The sequence below is a fragment of the Heloderma suspectum genome, chromosome 6 (assembly GCF_057233095.1).
Source record: "Heloderma suspectum isolate Gila_16-S chromosome 6, 16-S_ref, whole genome shotgun sequence".
NCBI lineage: Eukaryota > Metazoa > Chordata > Lepidosauria > Squamata > Helodermatidae > Heloderma > Heloderma suspectum.
Window position 1 is genome coordinate 126,220,963 of NC_139463.1, and position 16,230 is coordinate 126,237,192.

General features: G+C 45.9%; 1 protein-coding gene across 1 annotated transcript in view; it reads right to left on the reverse strand.

Moving 5' to 3' along the window:
- Positions 1–16,230, reverse strand: part of GUCY2D (guanylate cyclase 2D, retinal) — a 51,246-nt gene that overhangs the window by 24,717 nt on the left and 10,299 nt on the right. The window contains exons 4-7 of the mRNA XM_084806663.1: positions 5,601–5,685; positions 5,378–5,474; positions 4,695–4,802; positions 1,958–2,041 (exon numbers count right to left, since the gene is read on the reverse strand). Of these exons, the coding sequence (XP_084662789.1) occupies positions 1,958–2,041; positions 4,695–4,802; positions 5,378–5,474; positions 5,601–5,685 (374 nt within the window). The remainder of the gene's footprint in view (positions 1–1,957; positions 2,042–4,694; positions 4,803–5,377; positions 5,475–5,600; positions 5,686–16,230) is intronic.

Genomic DNA, 16,230 nt, shown 5'->3' on the forward strand with positions numbered 1-16,230 from the left:
TCCTGAAAATCCCTTAAAAATTATTCTGAAAAAGCAGTAAGAAGACTCAGGCTAGACCTTACTGTGGGCACACCGGGAGACTGTCCACCCTGCGTATGGTCAGACCTGCCACTGGAGAAAATTGAAAAAGGGGACTAGACCCTACTGCAGCTAGCCAGGTGAATAGCTGCCCGGCGTACGGTCAGATCCCAAAGAAGATCAAACATGTGTGTTGTAGTGTTAGTAGTGTTGCATTGTGTTTCCTTAATAAGGTACGCAAAAGGGGGGTCTGCCCCTAGAGAGGGAAATCTTATCTGTCCCAGCGATTTGCTGATAATTACTGTCTTCACCTAGCTAACATCACTGGAGTAAAGCATTTTTGTTTACCAAGAGATATACCTGCAAACAGGCTTATTAGCTCTTGTCTAATACCTGTCTGTAAGCATCCTGAAAGAATTCAAAACAATACTATGTTAAGCAATTTTAATATAAACTTGACTTATTCCCAAAATTCTGACTGGGGCACAGTTACGAAAATCTTACCCCCTACAGAGTTTACTGTATGTACTCCCATCGTAGCTGGAACAAATGCCACTTGTGCACGAATGATTAATTGTCAAAAATCTTCTGGGAAGTGTAAAGCTATCCCTGCCCCCCCCCTTCCACTGTAATAAAATTCAAAACATATCTTTTAATTATGCACATATACTTCTGCCTCATGGATGGTTTTGGACCTGTGGTTCCCGTACCTGGTCATTCATTCCAGCTAATTTGTCTGATAACTACCCATGTTGCCTTAGCCGCCTGGGGCCAATTCTTCCCCTGTGGCCAGAGAAAATCCGTCGACGGCAGCCTAGAGCACTCCAACTAACTGAAAATTGCAATAGCCACCTACAGCTATACTCTGACTCAGAAAAATTGGCACTGGCAGTATCGTTAGTTGGAGTTCCAGGTCTAGCCTTGGCTGATGGTCTGGAAATCAACCGGTTAGCTTGCAGCTTGGCCAAGAGCATAAATGCCACCTCACGAGCATTGTCACTATTAAATAAAGAGTTGCGTGATCTAAGAGGTGCTGTTCTAGAAAACAGAGCTGGTATAGATTACCTCTTCCTTCTTCATCATCTGGGTTGTGAGACACACCAAAAGCTTTGCTGTTTTAATTTAACTGATAATAGTAATGCTGTAGATGTACAGATCAACAATCTGCACCATATAGTGGCTGATATAAAAATAGGACAACATGATTGGCTCGATTGGTTGACCTCTTGGCTTCCAAATCTCAGCTGGCTCAAGGCATTGTTTATTCTGATCTTACCAGTGATATTAATGGGGGTACTGTTATGCTTTTGCACTCCTTGGCTTATGTGTTGCTTAAACAATTTGTTTACTGCCTTGGCCACAAAAACGGCCGCCCTCTACGCTCTAATAGCTCAGCAGGACATTAAGTAAGAGAGTTGCCATAAGAGTCCTGTATCATGCTTTGCAAACTATAATGACTATTTGCTTAGTAAAAATGCTATAATTATAGTAAAATTATGCATTTAAGGGGGGAATGTAGTAGCCATATTGGGGATCAGACTAAATAGCCTCATGTTCTTGCTGAGCTATTGTTTAGCAAAATAAGAAATGTAGAAGTTTCCTGACTTGTCAGCAAGGCTAAGGTTAAGTCAAATTGCATATCATGTTCCTGTTCTTCGCTTATCGTGTCCTATGACCCATTTCCTGTATCATAAACAACTGAGCTAACTGAAAAACTGCAAGAGAAGGGGCGGAGGAAAAATTCGTCTGTGTGTAACTATATCTATAAAAGCAATGTGTTAATGTGCCTCGGGGCTTTTGGCTCTTGGAAGTGATTCCAGCCATAAAGGCCGCACGTTAATAAAGAGAAACTCTTTTTCCTTCACTCCGTGGTCTCTCTGACTCTGATTTCTGCAACAAGAATAGACTGGGGAAATTCACAAGGTGGACTGGGACTTACCTGGATTGCTGCTATTATGCCTTGGGTGTTGAACAAAAGGAGAAGCAAGGGGACTTGGCTGCAGGCCTTTTGCTTGTCATCGCCCTAAGGATAGCAGGAAGCAGGCAGTCAAAGTATGCTGATGGAGGATGGAAGAGGAGGGGGGGGCAGAGAGGAACTGCAGAACGTAGAGCAAGAGGGGTGTGAATTGTGGGGTGGGGGAGTACAAAAGCTCCCACACCTCTGTCTCAGCCAGGGCTCACCAAAGCATAGCCTTGGAGCCTATCCCAGAAATACGTGCAATAATAAAATCAGAGTGCCTGCGAACATGTGCAAAGTGCATTTCCCTCACAACCGCCCCCCGCCCCGGCAACATACACATTCAGGCAAAATTAGGGGCTTCTTGGGTAGGCTTGAGCCCCAGCATGTCTCTGTTTAGAAATTAAACACTGAAATTTTATAGAATCATAGAACAGTAGGGTTGGAAGGGGCCTACAAGACCATCGAGTCCAACTCTCTGCTCAATGAAGGAATCCAAGCCAGAGCATCCCTGACAGATGGCTGGACCATTTCCCAGCATCTGCTGGACCATTTCCCAGCAATCATTCTGTGAAGATGCATCAAGTGGGTTTTAGAGCTGTGGGATCAAGGAAGGCAGCGGTGAGCAGGAGAGGGCGGGCGCCTTGGCAGCACTGAGAGTGCTGGGACGAAGCTGTGCGTAGGCCCACAAGGATCTTAAGAGATGCCTCAACGTTTTGCACAAAAAAACATCTGGGAAATAGAACAGGCTTCAGATGCCTTTCGCGAGCTGGTGAAAGCACTGGCGGCGGGCTGTGGAGCAGCAGCCCAGCCTCTGTTGAGCTTGCTGAGTAATCGGAACTGGAGACGGGGCAGAGCACTGCAGCTCCCATGGCGGAAAGTCACCCATAGAGGAGGAGGGCGAAGCCCGAGCGCCTGCCTGCCTCGCGCCTTCTGGAGGAGGAGCACTGGGCACAGCTCCCTAGTGACAGCCAGGAGGGGCAGGCTGGACCACAGCTAGGGATGGCGGAGAATTCCGCCACGGATTTCAGTGAGGCCAAATGCACTGGCATTCGGCCCCCCGAAATCTGTGGCGGAACGGCCTCCCACCCCCCGCTACCCCGCAGAATCCTCCTGGAACGAAACTTACCTGGGGCTCTGGCGCCGGCAGTGGCTCCAGCAGTGGCGGCTGGTCTTTCGGCCGGCTGCTTTGGCCGCCATTTGCGTCCTGCCAAGCTGCCGTGATAGGCTACGTAAGTATTTACGTAGCCTATGACAGCAAAGAGCAGGGACGCAAACGGCAGCCGCTACGCCATTTGCATCCCTGCTCTTTGCTGTGATACGCTACGTAAATACTTACGTAGCCTATCACGGCAGCCTGGCTGGACGCAAATGGCGGCCACTATGCGGCCGCCATTTGCATCCGCGGCAGCCTGTCCGCAGCCAGAACTCCGGCTGCGGATGTCCCTGGCCGGCTGCTCCACAGAGCTGCCGCGGAGCAGAGCCGGCCAGGGGGATTCCGGGGGGAGGGACGGAGCACCTCCCCGCCACCGCAGAAGCCCCACAACGGAACAAGGTAAGGGATTCGTACATCCCTAGCCACAGTCTCCATGCAGGCAAGCCTGCCACTGCGGGAGAGGCCACTGCCGTAGCCCCTGTATCTCACATGTCAAAGAAAGGGAGGCTCTGTGGCTCAGTGGTATAGAGCCCCTGCTGTTCACGCAGAAGTCCCCGGTTCGATCCCCAGCTTCTCCAAGTAGGGCTGGAAAAACTCCTGCCTGAAGCCCTGGAGTGCCTTTGCTGCCAGTCAGTGTGGACAATACTGGGTTGGACAGGCCAATGGTCTGACAGCTTCCTATGTGGCTGAACCAGTTGTTCAGGCTTGCAGCAGGGTGGCAGTGGCAGAGGGACAGGGTGCCCAGTCACATCACTTCCTAACGGATACAGCGCAGGAAGGTGTGCGGAAGTGGGGAAAGGGAGCAGGCCTCTTGGGAGCAGCCAGCTGTGCTGACAAGCAGAGCCACACTGAGTACAAGTGACAGGGGCCGGGGGGTCACTGAGAGCCCCCTCGCGGCGAATAGGCCTGGGCACACTCCCTGAACGTCTGGGCCTCTCTCCCCACAACTGAGCCAATGGCAACCAGCTGCCACTCAAAACAGCACCCATCGTGACAGCCAGGAAGTACTGCCCAGAAGCAGATGAAGGCTGTAGAATGTAAAAAGCTGGGAACATGGGAGGGTAAGTTTTAAATAAAGACACCAGTAGATAACGATGAAGGCAGTAGATACGGAAGTGGCAGTGTGAGGACATGAGCCCAGTGGGGAAGGTTTTGTCTACGACAAACCAGGAGGAGTGGGGAGGAGATGGCTTGGCTTTGGCCTCAGACCCTGCCACTTCGATAGTTGCGCCTCCTTCCCAGCTTCTCCCTGACCCCCCAATGTTTATAGCACTGCTGGCTCTGCTCCAAGAAGGAGGGCTGCCTAAGAACGTTGCCAGTGCTTGAGGAGAGGCTGGAAATGGTGCTGAGCCAGACATTGGAGGCTCCGCGCCTTGGAGAGCTCCTTCAGAGTTTTGCCTGGTTCTGACTGAAACCTGGAGCAGATTCGCCGCCCCACTGACATCGGTGCCACCAGCCTCCACTGGCTCCAGAGGATTCTTCTGGCCCGCTCCCCCCAACTAGTGCCTGGGAAAGAAGAAGGATGTGGGGCCACACATGGTGCAGGGACAGATATGTCATTACCTCTGCCACAGTGACGTTGGTGTTTTCCGCATTCACGGCCACACTCTTGATGCTTCTCATGTCCGACGTGCTTCTTCCCACAAGACTAGGGCGGCTGTCGTCCATTTTCTGGGGGACGAAGTGGGGAGATTGCCATGAACTCAAAAACAACTTTCTTATACTTAACAAAGGGAACTACTTTAACCTTTGACATTCAGTTATGACCCTCTACAATATACCAGGAGTGAGCAGAAGGTGGATTTCCAGATGTTTTGGACCTCAACTCCCAGAAGCCCCTGCCTTCATGGCCAATGGTCAGGAAAGCTGGGTACTGAAGTCCAAAACATCTGGAGATCTACTTTCTGCCCACCCCTGCTTTACAGGCAACCCCCTGCGGAAATAGTTCTGATCGGGCCATCAGCTCCATCCAGAAATGTCTGATGGCCAGAATTTGTTCTTATATATCCATAATATTGTTCCTCTATTTCACCGATATGTACCAATCTTCTTTTGGACCTTGAATTGTACCATTACTTGCACTGCCCGCCCTCTCTCTCTCTCTCTCTCTCTCTCTCTCTCTGACGTTGGGACACTCCATCTTGCAAGCCTCTCCTTTAGCCCCATAATTAACTGCAACCTGTCTCCAAATACCTCTTTACTCCTCAAAGGTCCACTCATAGAAGCCCCTACTCCCCCCCCCTCACCTTCTTGCTGTTCTGGGTATTAATGAAGGTCAAGTCATCCATGGTGAGAACTATCTTGTTGGGTCCCTTCATGAGTTGGGCGTGCTGAAACCTGCGCCTGTGGGAATCAATACAAATGGAGCAGAAAGTTCAGAAACTGAAAGTGGCCACCCATAATCATAAACGTGCAGGAGAATGTTCCAAAATGGCTGCCTGCAGACATGAGGGTGTTGGCGTAACTCACCTGAGATGGAAAGCAAGGGCAGCTCCACCCACGATCAAGCCAATAATTGCAAGAAATAGGAAGAGGATAGAACCAGCATCCACCCCTAAAGGAGAAGGAGAAGAGTGTGACCACCAGGAATTTCACTTCACTGAGGCAGGTGGAGATAAGTTAGGTTTCCAATTCCATTCCCAGGAACAGACTCCCATTGCCCTGTATAGGTCTTAAAAAACATAAGAAGCTGTATAAACTAAACTATAGCACCCTCTGGCTCATGTCCCCCAGCAAGTGGTATATAGAGACATACTCTGACTTTCTTCTGATAGAAACCCACCCAGCCATTCTAGTTCTGTATATCCTGGCAAAGAGGCCTGTTGCTCTCCCTGAGGCTTCCCTTGTCTTCGATTTCCTGCATGACTTTATCACCACAATACACCTAAGGTTATAAAATCCACACTCCTTTCTCTAACAGACCTTCCTAATCTAACTGTCTGTTACAAATTCTGCACCATCCAACAATTTCTACTTTCCATACCTGAGGATATTCTCCCCAGCCAGCAAAAGACACTTTTTGTGCCACTTCACTTCGTGGATCCAAGAGGAAGGACTTTCAAAGTACCCCCGCCCCCATCTCACATTGCCACTTTGTCAGTCCATTTCATGTGTCTGATGGAGCAGGTGACTGCTCGTAAAGCAGGTAACAAGTCCCGGTGCTTCCTAACACTGACAAATCACTGCTCTTCTGCTGTAAGCTACAAGTGGAATCGCAACTGACTTTCCATGCCATCAGGGGATGGTGTGTCTTTTCTGTGTGTACTATGTTTTGCAAACATCAGTACTCTTAGTGCTACTATTCCATAGTTTGGGCATGGCTTTGACAAGGGTTATGATGACTTATAGGCAGCTGAATCTATCACAGTTCAGCACACATTCACAATACCTTTTGCAGCAGGTGCCATTTTTATCACACTTCTTCTTCACTACATGAGGCTTTTATCCTGTGATCAAGATTGGGTACTCACAGAAGTTTGCAGGTCCTTTACACGACATCGTCAAGCTCCAGTGCCTCTCCCATGCTTTCTGAACTTTATCCCATTTTTTTTAAAAGATCAGGGATAATGAGCTATTTAAAAATCACAAGTTGAATTTCTCTGTGAAAAGAGGAAGTTGTGCTGGAACAGCACCTATACCACAGCGCCTTCTAGTGGCTGCATAGTGAAACACATAGAACTTTCAGATAAAGGAACTCCCCAGGGAAAAAAGCAGAAGTGCATGTAAAGGGCCGATCTTAATCCCGCAAAGAATCCGGAAGCAGAAGCCCCAGTAAAGTTATGGGATAAAAAGCCTCTGTGTAGAGAAGCCCTCAGTCTTTAAGTAGTGCTAAAACATTTTCCACTTATCATTCTTTTTAGAATATTAAAATAGTAAAATACCACTTAAATAAAGGTTATAGCACTATACCTCCAGAATGCAATATATCGGGGGGGGGGGGGATTTTCGCAAGGTGGTGATGAGAAAGTTGTTCTTTAAAAAAAAGATCAGCATAAATACCCCTATATCAATATGTAGAATTATAGCAATGTAACTGTATTGTTTAATAAATAAATAGTGCTATTCCACTATAATGCTATATTGAGCAGTCTCTCATTCTCTCTCTCCCTCTCCCATATATATATCTATGTGTATGTATGTGTATATATATATACATATATGTGTGTGTGTGTGTGTGTGTGTGTGTGTATATATATATATATATATATATATATATATATATGATGACAGGAAACTCTTTCCAATCATTACCATTTTAGCAAGGCAGTTAACAGTAGTCAATGGAAAGGTCTTTTTCTAAAGAGGATTTTTTTAAAATTATCATTATAGGGTATAGCACTATACCCCTTTAAATGCCAATGAAAACATTTTAAAAATGTTTCTGGCCACCACCATTAACCACCTTGCTCAAATGGCAGTGACTGTGAAGGGTCCCCCCCACCCTTTAAAAAACACATATCTGATACATATAATTCAAAGTAAGGAGTTTATTTATGTCCATAAAGCGCTTTTTTTTTAAGAATTAGGCTATCTTCTATAACAATGTACTATAACGTTTTATTTTTGATATCAGAAAAATGTCAAGTATAATTAAACAAACATAATTAATTGCAAACTGAAGCAAAATGAAATATGAACACAAAAGACGTCTCTGTATGCCTTCATAACCAGAGGTGCAGGCCAAAGTACAATGATATGCCAGTAACATACGGCCTGTAATCAAATCATGAAGGGATTAAGGGCGCAATCATGTGCATTGTATAGACAGAAAAAACACCTACAGCTGGCTGGGGCATGCTGGGAGTTGTAAGCCGTTTTTCATGTCTAAACATGCATATGATTGCACCCTAAGAGACACCTCCGCTTAAAAGTAACCCAGTCAAAATTTGTTGTTGTTGTCATTCAGTCGTTCAGTCGTGTCCGACTCTTCGTGACCCCATGGACCAGAGCACGCCAGGCCTTCCTGTCCTCCGCTCTCTCCCGGAGTGTGCTCAAGTTCATATTTATTGCATCGGTGATGCTATCTAGCCATCTCATCCTCTGCCACCCCCTTCTCCTTTTGCCTTCAGTCTTTCCCAGCATCAGGGTCTTTTCCAGGGAGTTTTCTCTTCGCATTAGGTGGCCAAAATATTGGAGCTTCAGCTTCAGTATCTGTTCTTCCAATGAGCACTCAGGGTTGATTTCCTTTAGGATGGACTGATTTGCCCTCCTTGCAGTCCAGGGGACTCGTAAGAGTCTTCTCCAGCACCACAGTTCGAAGGCATCAATTCTTCGGCGCTCAGCCTTCCTTACAGTCCAGCTTTCACAGCCATACGTTGCTACTGGGAAAACCATAGCTTTGATTATGCGGACCTTTGTCGGCAAGGTGATGTCTCTGCTTCTTACTATGCTGTCTAGGTTTGCCATAGCTTTCCTCCCAAGGAGCAAGCGTCTTTTAATGTCATGGCTACAGTCACCGTCTGCGGTGATCTTGGAGCCCAAGAAAATAAAATCTGTCACAGCTTCCATTTCTTCCCCTTCTATATGCCAGGAAGTGATGAGGCCAGATGCCATGATCTTTTTTTTTTTAATGTTCAGTTTCAAAACAGCTTTTGCACTCTCCACTTTCACCCTCAACAAGAGGCTCTTTAGATCCTCTTCGCTTTCTGCCATTAGGGTGGTATCATCTGCATATCTGAGGTTGTTGATAGTTCTCCCGGCAATCTTAATTCCGACCTGTGATTCATCCAACCCGGCGTTTCTCATGATGTACTCTGCATATAAGTTAAATAAGCAGGGCGACAATATGCAGCCTTGTCGTACTCCTTTCCAAATTTTGAACCAATCGGTTGTTCCATGTCTGGTTCTTACTGTTGCTTCTTGTCCCTCATACAGGTTTCTCAGGAGAGAGGTAAGGTGGTCTGGTCCTCCCAACTCTTTAAGAATTTGCCAGCATTTTGTTGTGATCCACACAATCAAAGGCTTTAGCATAGTCAATGAAGCAGAAATAGATGTTTTTCTGGAATTCTCTTGCTTTCTCCATGATGCAGCGAATGTTGGCGATTTGATCTCTAGTTCCTCTGCCTCTTCGAAACCCAGCTTGTACTTCTGGTAGTTCTCGGTTCACATGCTGCTGAAGCCTAGCTTGTAGGATTTTGAGCATAACCTTGCTGGCATGTGAAATGAGCGCAATTGTATGGTAGTTTGAACACTCCTTGGCATTGCCCTTCTTTGGAATTGGAATGTAAACTGACCTTTTCCAGTCTTGTGGCCACGGTTGAGTGTTCCAAATTTGTTGGCATATTGAGTGCAGCACTTTAACAGCATCATCTTTTAGGATCTTAAATAGCTCAGCTGGAATACTGTCATCTCCACTAGCTTTGTTGTTACTAATGCTTCCTAAGGCCCATTTGATTTCACTCTCTAGGATGTCCAGCTCAAATTCAGTAACTGCACTATCATGGCTATGAGGGACAGTCAGATCTTTCCTGTATAGTTCTTCTGTGTATTCTTTCCACCTCTTCTTAATCTCATCTGCTTCTGTTAGGTCCCTGCCTTCTTTGTCCTTTATCATGCCCGTCTTTGCACAAAACGTTCCCTTGATATCTCCGATTTTCTGGAAAAGATCTCTAGTCTTTCCCATTGTATTGCTTTCCTCGATTTCTCTGCATTGTTCATTTAAGAAGGCCTTCTTGTCTCTCCTTGCTATTCTCTGGAACTCTGCATTCAGTTGGATATATCTTCCCCTTTCTCCCTTGCTTCTCGCTTCCCTTCTTTCCTCAGCTACTTGAAAAGCCCCATCAGACAGCCACTTTGCTTTCTTGCATTTTTTTTTTTCTTTGGGATGGATTGAGTTGCTGCCTCCTGAACAATGTTACGGACCTCCGTCCATAGTTCCTTAGGCACTCTGTCTATCAGGTCTAATCCCTTAAATCTCTTCCTCACCTCCACTGTATATTCATAAGAGATATGATTTAGGTCATACCTGAATGGCTTAGTGGTTTTCCCTACGTTCTTCAATTTAAGCCGAAATTTTGCAAGAAGCAGCTCCTGATCTGAGCCACAGTCAGCTCCAGGTCTTGTTTTGACTGACTGTATGGAGCTTCTCCATCTTTGGCTGCAAAGGACATAATCAATCTGGTTTCGATATTGACCATCTGGTGATGTCCATGTGCAGAGTCGCCTCTTGTGCTGTTGGAAAAGAGTGTTTGCTATGATCAGCATGTTCTCTTGGCAAAACTCTATTAGCCTTTGTCCTGCTTCATTTTGTACACCAAGGCCATGCTTGCCTGTTATTGCAGTGATTTATTGACTTTCTACTTTAGCATTCCAATCCCGTATGATGAAGAGGACATCTTTTTTTGGTGTTAGTTCTAGAAGGTGTTGTAGGTCTTCATAGAACCGATCAACCTCAGCTTCTTCAGTATCAATGGTTAAGGCACAGACTTGAATTACTGTGATGTTGAATGGTTTGCCTTGGATTCGTACTGAGATCATTCTATCATTTTTGAGATTGTACCCCAGTACTGTTTTTCCCACCCTTTTGTTGACTATGAGTGCTACTCCATTTCTTCTAAGGTATTCTTCTTGCCCACAGTAGTAGATATGATGGTCACCTGAATTAAATTCACCCATGCTTGTCCATTTTAGTTCGCTGATTCCCAAGATGTTGATGTTCAGTCTTGCCATCTCATGTTTGACCACCTCCAGCTTACCTTGATTAATTGATCTTACATTTTGTTCAGTCGTTAAGTCGTGTCCGACTCTTTGTAACCCCATGGACCAGAGCACGCCAGGCCTTCCTGTCCTCCGCTCTCTCCCGGAGCATGCTCAAGTTCATATTCATTGCATCGGTGATGCTACTAGTCCAGGTTCCTAAACAATATTGTTCTTTACAGCATCGGACTTCCTTTTCACCACCAGACACATCCACAGCTGAGTGTCCTTTCGGCTTTGGCCCAGCTGCTTCACTCTTTCTGGCGCTACTTGGAAATTCCCTCTGCTCTTCCCCAGTAGTATATTGGACACATTCCAACCTGAGGGGCTCATCTTCCGGCATCATATCTTTTAGCCTTGTGATACGTTCCATGGGGTTTTCTTGGCAGGAATACTGGAGTGGGTTGCCATTTCCTTCTCCAGTGGACCACATTTTGTCAGAACTCTCCGCCATGACCTGTCCGTCTTGGGTGGCCCTGCACGGCATAGCTTATGGCTTCACTGAGTTACGCAAGCCCCTTCGCCACAACAAGGCAGTGATCCATGAAGGGGAGTCAAAGTTTAGTTAATACCAAAACCATTGAATTTAAGGAAGGTTTTTAAAAATAAAAGATGAACACTTTGAACATTTCAATAAACGCAGTTAGTTAAGTTAAACCTTTTGTTAGATTTTATTTTTCTCCACGAACTGTGTTCATGGATAACTAACTGCTTGTATTTTATTATAGCATTTACATGGTATTTGGGTGTGATCTATCTATCTATCTATCTATCTATCTATCTATCTATCTATCTATCTTCTATATATATAAAAGTCAAAAATTGTGTGTGGGTTTGTGGCTGGCTGCAGGGCCATCTGTAACGCAGGGAATAAGGGGGAGCTGCCCTGGGTGTAATCACACTGTAGGGGCCCCCGAGCCTGCCATTTGGGCCCTACAGTTGCTGCCCCTTTTACTTCACATTCCCACTTGCAAGAGTGAATGACAGGAGTCGCTGGGTTACATTATTACTTTGTTTATACTTCCCCTTACTAAGAAATACACACTCTCAATCATGGTACAGGCCAGGTTTCTGATTTCAGCTACCAGTCATCCTATTGGCCATCTTTCATTCTATTGGTCTCTCTCCCAATCACTCTGATTTCCTTCACCTTGGAATGGCTGGCTGCCGTTTGTTCCCTCCCCTTTACTCATGGTTTCTTTTCTGACTGTGGAGAGCATTTAGTTTCTCTCCCCTGTTCCTAGAATCATAGAACCATAGAATAGTAGGGTTGGAAGGGGCCTACAAGGCCATCGAGTCCAACCCCCTGCTCAATGCAGGAATCCAAGTCAGAGCATCCCTGACAGATGGCTGTCCAGCCTCGTCTTGAACGCCTCCAGTGTGCGAGAGCCCACCACCTCCCTGGGGAATGGGTTCCATTGTCGTATTGCTCTAACAGTCAGGAGGTTTTTCCTGATGTTCAGCCGGAATCTGGCTTCCTGTCACTTGAGCCCATTATTCCGTGTCCTGCACTCTGGGATGATCAAGAAGAGATCCTGGCCTTCTTTTCTGTGACAACCTTTCAAGTACTTGAAGAGTGCTATCATATCTCCCCTCAGTCTTCTCTTCTCAAGGCTAAACATGCCCAGTTCTTTCAGTCTCTCTTCATAGGGCTTTGTTTCCAGTCCTCTGATCATCTTTGTTGCCCTCCTCTGAACCCTCTCCAGTTCGACTGCATCCTTCTTAAACTGTGGTGCCCAGAACTGGACACAGTACTCCAGATGAGGCCTAACCAGTGCTGAGTAGAGGGGAACTAGTACTTCCCAGGATTTGGAAGCGATGCTTCTATGAATGCAGCCCAAAATACCATTTGCCTTTTTTGCAGCCACATCACATTGTTGGCTCATATTCAGCTTGTGATCAACAACAATTCCAAGATCTTTCTCGCTTGTAGTGTGGTTGAGCCACGTATCCCCCATCTTGTAACTGTGCATTTGGTTTCTTTTTCCTAGGTGCAGAACTTGGCATTTATCCCTATTAAATGTCATTCTGTTGTTTTCTGCCCAGAGCTCCAGTCTATCCAGATCACTTAGAATTTTGTTTCTGTCTTCCAAAGCATTAGCTATTCCGCCCAATTTTGTGTCATCTGCAAATTTGATCAGCATTCCCTGCACCTCCTCCTCCAAGTCATTAATAAAAATGTTGAAGAGCACTGGGCCCAGGACTGAGCCCTGCGGTACCCCATTCGTTACCTCTCCCCAGTTTGAGAAGGTCCCATTGATAAGCATTCTTTGAGTCCGATTTTGTAGCCAATTGTGGATCCACCGGATCGTTGTTTCATCTAGCCCACTTTGAGCTAATTTGGTCATCAGGATATCATGGGGCACTTTGTCGAAAGCTTTGCTGAAGTTGAGGTATATGATGTCTACAGCATTCCCACGGTCTACAAGGGAGGTTACTTGATCAAAAAGTGAAATCAGATTTGTCTGGCAGGACTTGTTTTTGACAAATCCATGTTGGCTTCGAGTAATCACGGCATTGTTTTCAAGGTGCTTCCAGATGGATTGCTTTATGATCTGCTCCAGAATTTTCCCAGGGATTGATGTCAGACTGACTGGTCTGTAGTTCCCAGGTTCCTCCTTTTTACCCTTTGTGAAGATAGGGACAACATTAGCCCTCCTCCAGTCATCTGGCACTTCACCCGTCCTCCATGATTTCTCAAAGAGAATAGACAGCTGTTCTGAGAGTTCCTATGCCAGTTCCTTTATTACTCTAGGATGCAGTTCATCTGGCCCTGGAGATTTGAACTCATTCAAAGTAATGAGGTGTTCCTTGACCGTATGCCTATCGATCTCAAGCTGCAATCCTGCCCCTTCAGCCTGTACTTCGCCTTTGCCAGGGGGGTCATAGACCCTCTTTTGGGAGAAGACTGAGCCAAAATAGGAATTGAGCACCTCTGCCTTTTCTTTGTCATCTGTTATCGTTTTGCCATCCTTATTTAATAGCTGAACAACCATTTCTTTCCTCTGCCTTTTACTCTGCACGTAGCTGAAGAAAGCGTTTTTGTTGTTTTTAGCATCCCGCGCTAACCTCCGCTCGTTCTCAGCTTTAGCCTTCCTGACGCCATCCCTGCAATTCTGTGCTCCCTGCCTGTACTCTTCCTTTGTTACTTGGCCTTCTTTCCACTTCCTATATGTGTCCTTCTTTGTTTTCAGGTCATCCCTAAGCTTTTTGTGAAGCCACATTGGCTTCTTCTGTTGTCTTCCACCTTTTCTTCTTGTTGGAATTGTTTGTGATTGTGCCTTGAGAATTTCCTTTTTAAAAAGCTCCCACCCATCTTGGACTCCTTTTCTCGTTAGCATCGCTTGCCATGGGACCTTACTGATCATTGTTCTGAGTTTATTAAAATCAGCTTTCCTCAAATCCAGGGTACACGTTTGACTAAACTCGGCTTTTGCTTCCCTTAGAACCAAGAACTCAAGTACAACATGGTCGCTTTCCCCCAGAGTTCCTGTAACTGCTACTTTATCCACTAAGTCATCTCTGTTGGTTAGGATCAAGTCAAGGATAGCCGATCCTCTAGTTCCTTCCTCTACTTTCTGTAGGAGGAAGTTATCTGCCTCACAAGTCAGGAATTTCCTGGAGGGGCCATGTTTTGCAGAATTTGTCTCCCAACAAATATTGGGGAAATTGAAGTCCCCCATTACTACTACATCATGCTTCCTTAAAACATTGGCTATTTGCTTTTCAAAAGTTTCCTGCAATATGGTATGAGATTCAGTGTGGATTATATTGTAGTAGTGCTTAGAGATTCAGTCTCTTGCATTTTTAGTAGTGCTTTTTATTCAATCTGCTCATTATAACTGTTGTGCTTTTTTAATCAAGTCTGGTGGATTCAAATTTTCACCTTTCTTATAGGGACTTTCCAAGAAGCGTAAACCTACCTTAATGTGTTTCTAACAAATAGTGCCTATGACAAAGTTACATCCCAGGCAACGCCGGGTATATCAGCTAGTATATATATATATATATATATATCCCCAGGAAAGTGTTTTAGCACTACTTAAAAGATCAATTAAAGGGACAGGTCTAGGGTGCTTCCAGACAGAGGACTCCTAGTGCTACCAATTCAAAGGCACTGCATACTTATTCTGTTTTTTCCTCCTTAACGGGGATTTTTCTGGTAAGTGAAAAGATGGAAGAAGCATTGGTAAGCATGGGAGGGTTACAAATACAGGATGATGACATCTGGATCCTCCATAAAATTCTGTGTTTGAGGCAGAGCGATTGTGGAATATTAGTCTCATCTGGAAATACTCATAGGACTTCTCCACAAGGGGCTTTTATCCTTCTATTGAGATTGGTTACTCACAGAGGTTTGTGGGTCATTTATCTGACGTCATCACCCTCCAGGGCATCTCCCGCGCTAAATGCCCTTTATCCCTTTTTTTAAAAGATCGGAGATAATGAGCTATCAAATTACAGCGTGTTGCGTTTCCTCGAGAAAAGAGGAAGCTAAACAATAAGGCGAGCTAGACCACAGCACCATCTAGTGGCTGTATAATGAAACACAGGGAACAAGCAGGTAAGCGGAGGAAAGGAGAGGGGAAAGGAAGCTCATGTAAAGGGAGCCCGTTGTGATCCTGCATTTAAAACAGAAGCAGAAAGCCCCAGTAAAGTTGCAGAATTTTAGCCTGGTGCAGAATGCTCATAGTCTCTAAGGTCTGAGTGTTCAACCTTAGGCCCAGGAGCCAAAAACAGCTTGCCTGAGATCCCAGTGTAGCCCTGCAAGGTTGCCCAGACAGCCACGCCCCCTTCCCCATGTCACCAGGTGGTTGCTGCTTCCCCACCACCACCACTGTCGCTTGGTGGTTTCCCGGCTGTTGCACAGTTTTCTCCCCCATAGTAAAAGGTTGAAACGCCTCTCCTAAGGCTTGGCGACTGGCAGGAAGTGCTTTAACCTAAGGTATTTTGACGCTGCCTCCTTTCGCCTTTGGCCCTGCCCACCACTGGAATGCGGCCCCAAGAACGCCTCCACAGTTGAATTTGGTTCGACACCCCTGCTCTAAGGTACCCACAGCCCTTTTGATCTTGACATGCTTAAAAATGCATTTGTTGTTGCTTTATTCCAACATGGCAGACAGGACAGATCAGGCTGCAAGATGGCCACCCACAGAACAAATTCTACAGAACAAGAAAAGTGGGATGGCCAGCAAAGAATGCAGCCAACTGTAAGGAGCATATTGCTGGTTGAGTGAACTGATGCGTCGCGCACATGGGGTTGGTTGAACAGATGGATGTGGTATTTGTAGTTAGAGATGTTCATGGGGATATAAAGAGAGGTGAACGGAGAACAATGGGGTGGGTTCAAGCGTGGGCTTCCTGATAGCTATCACACACACACACACACGGCTGCCACACTTCT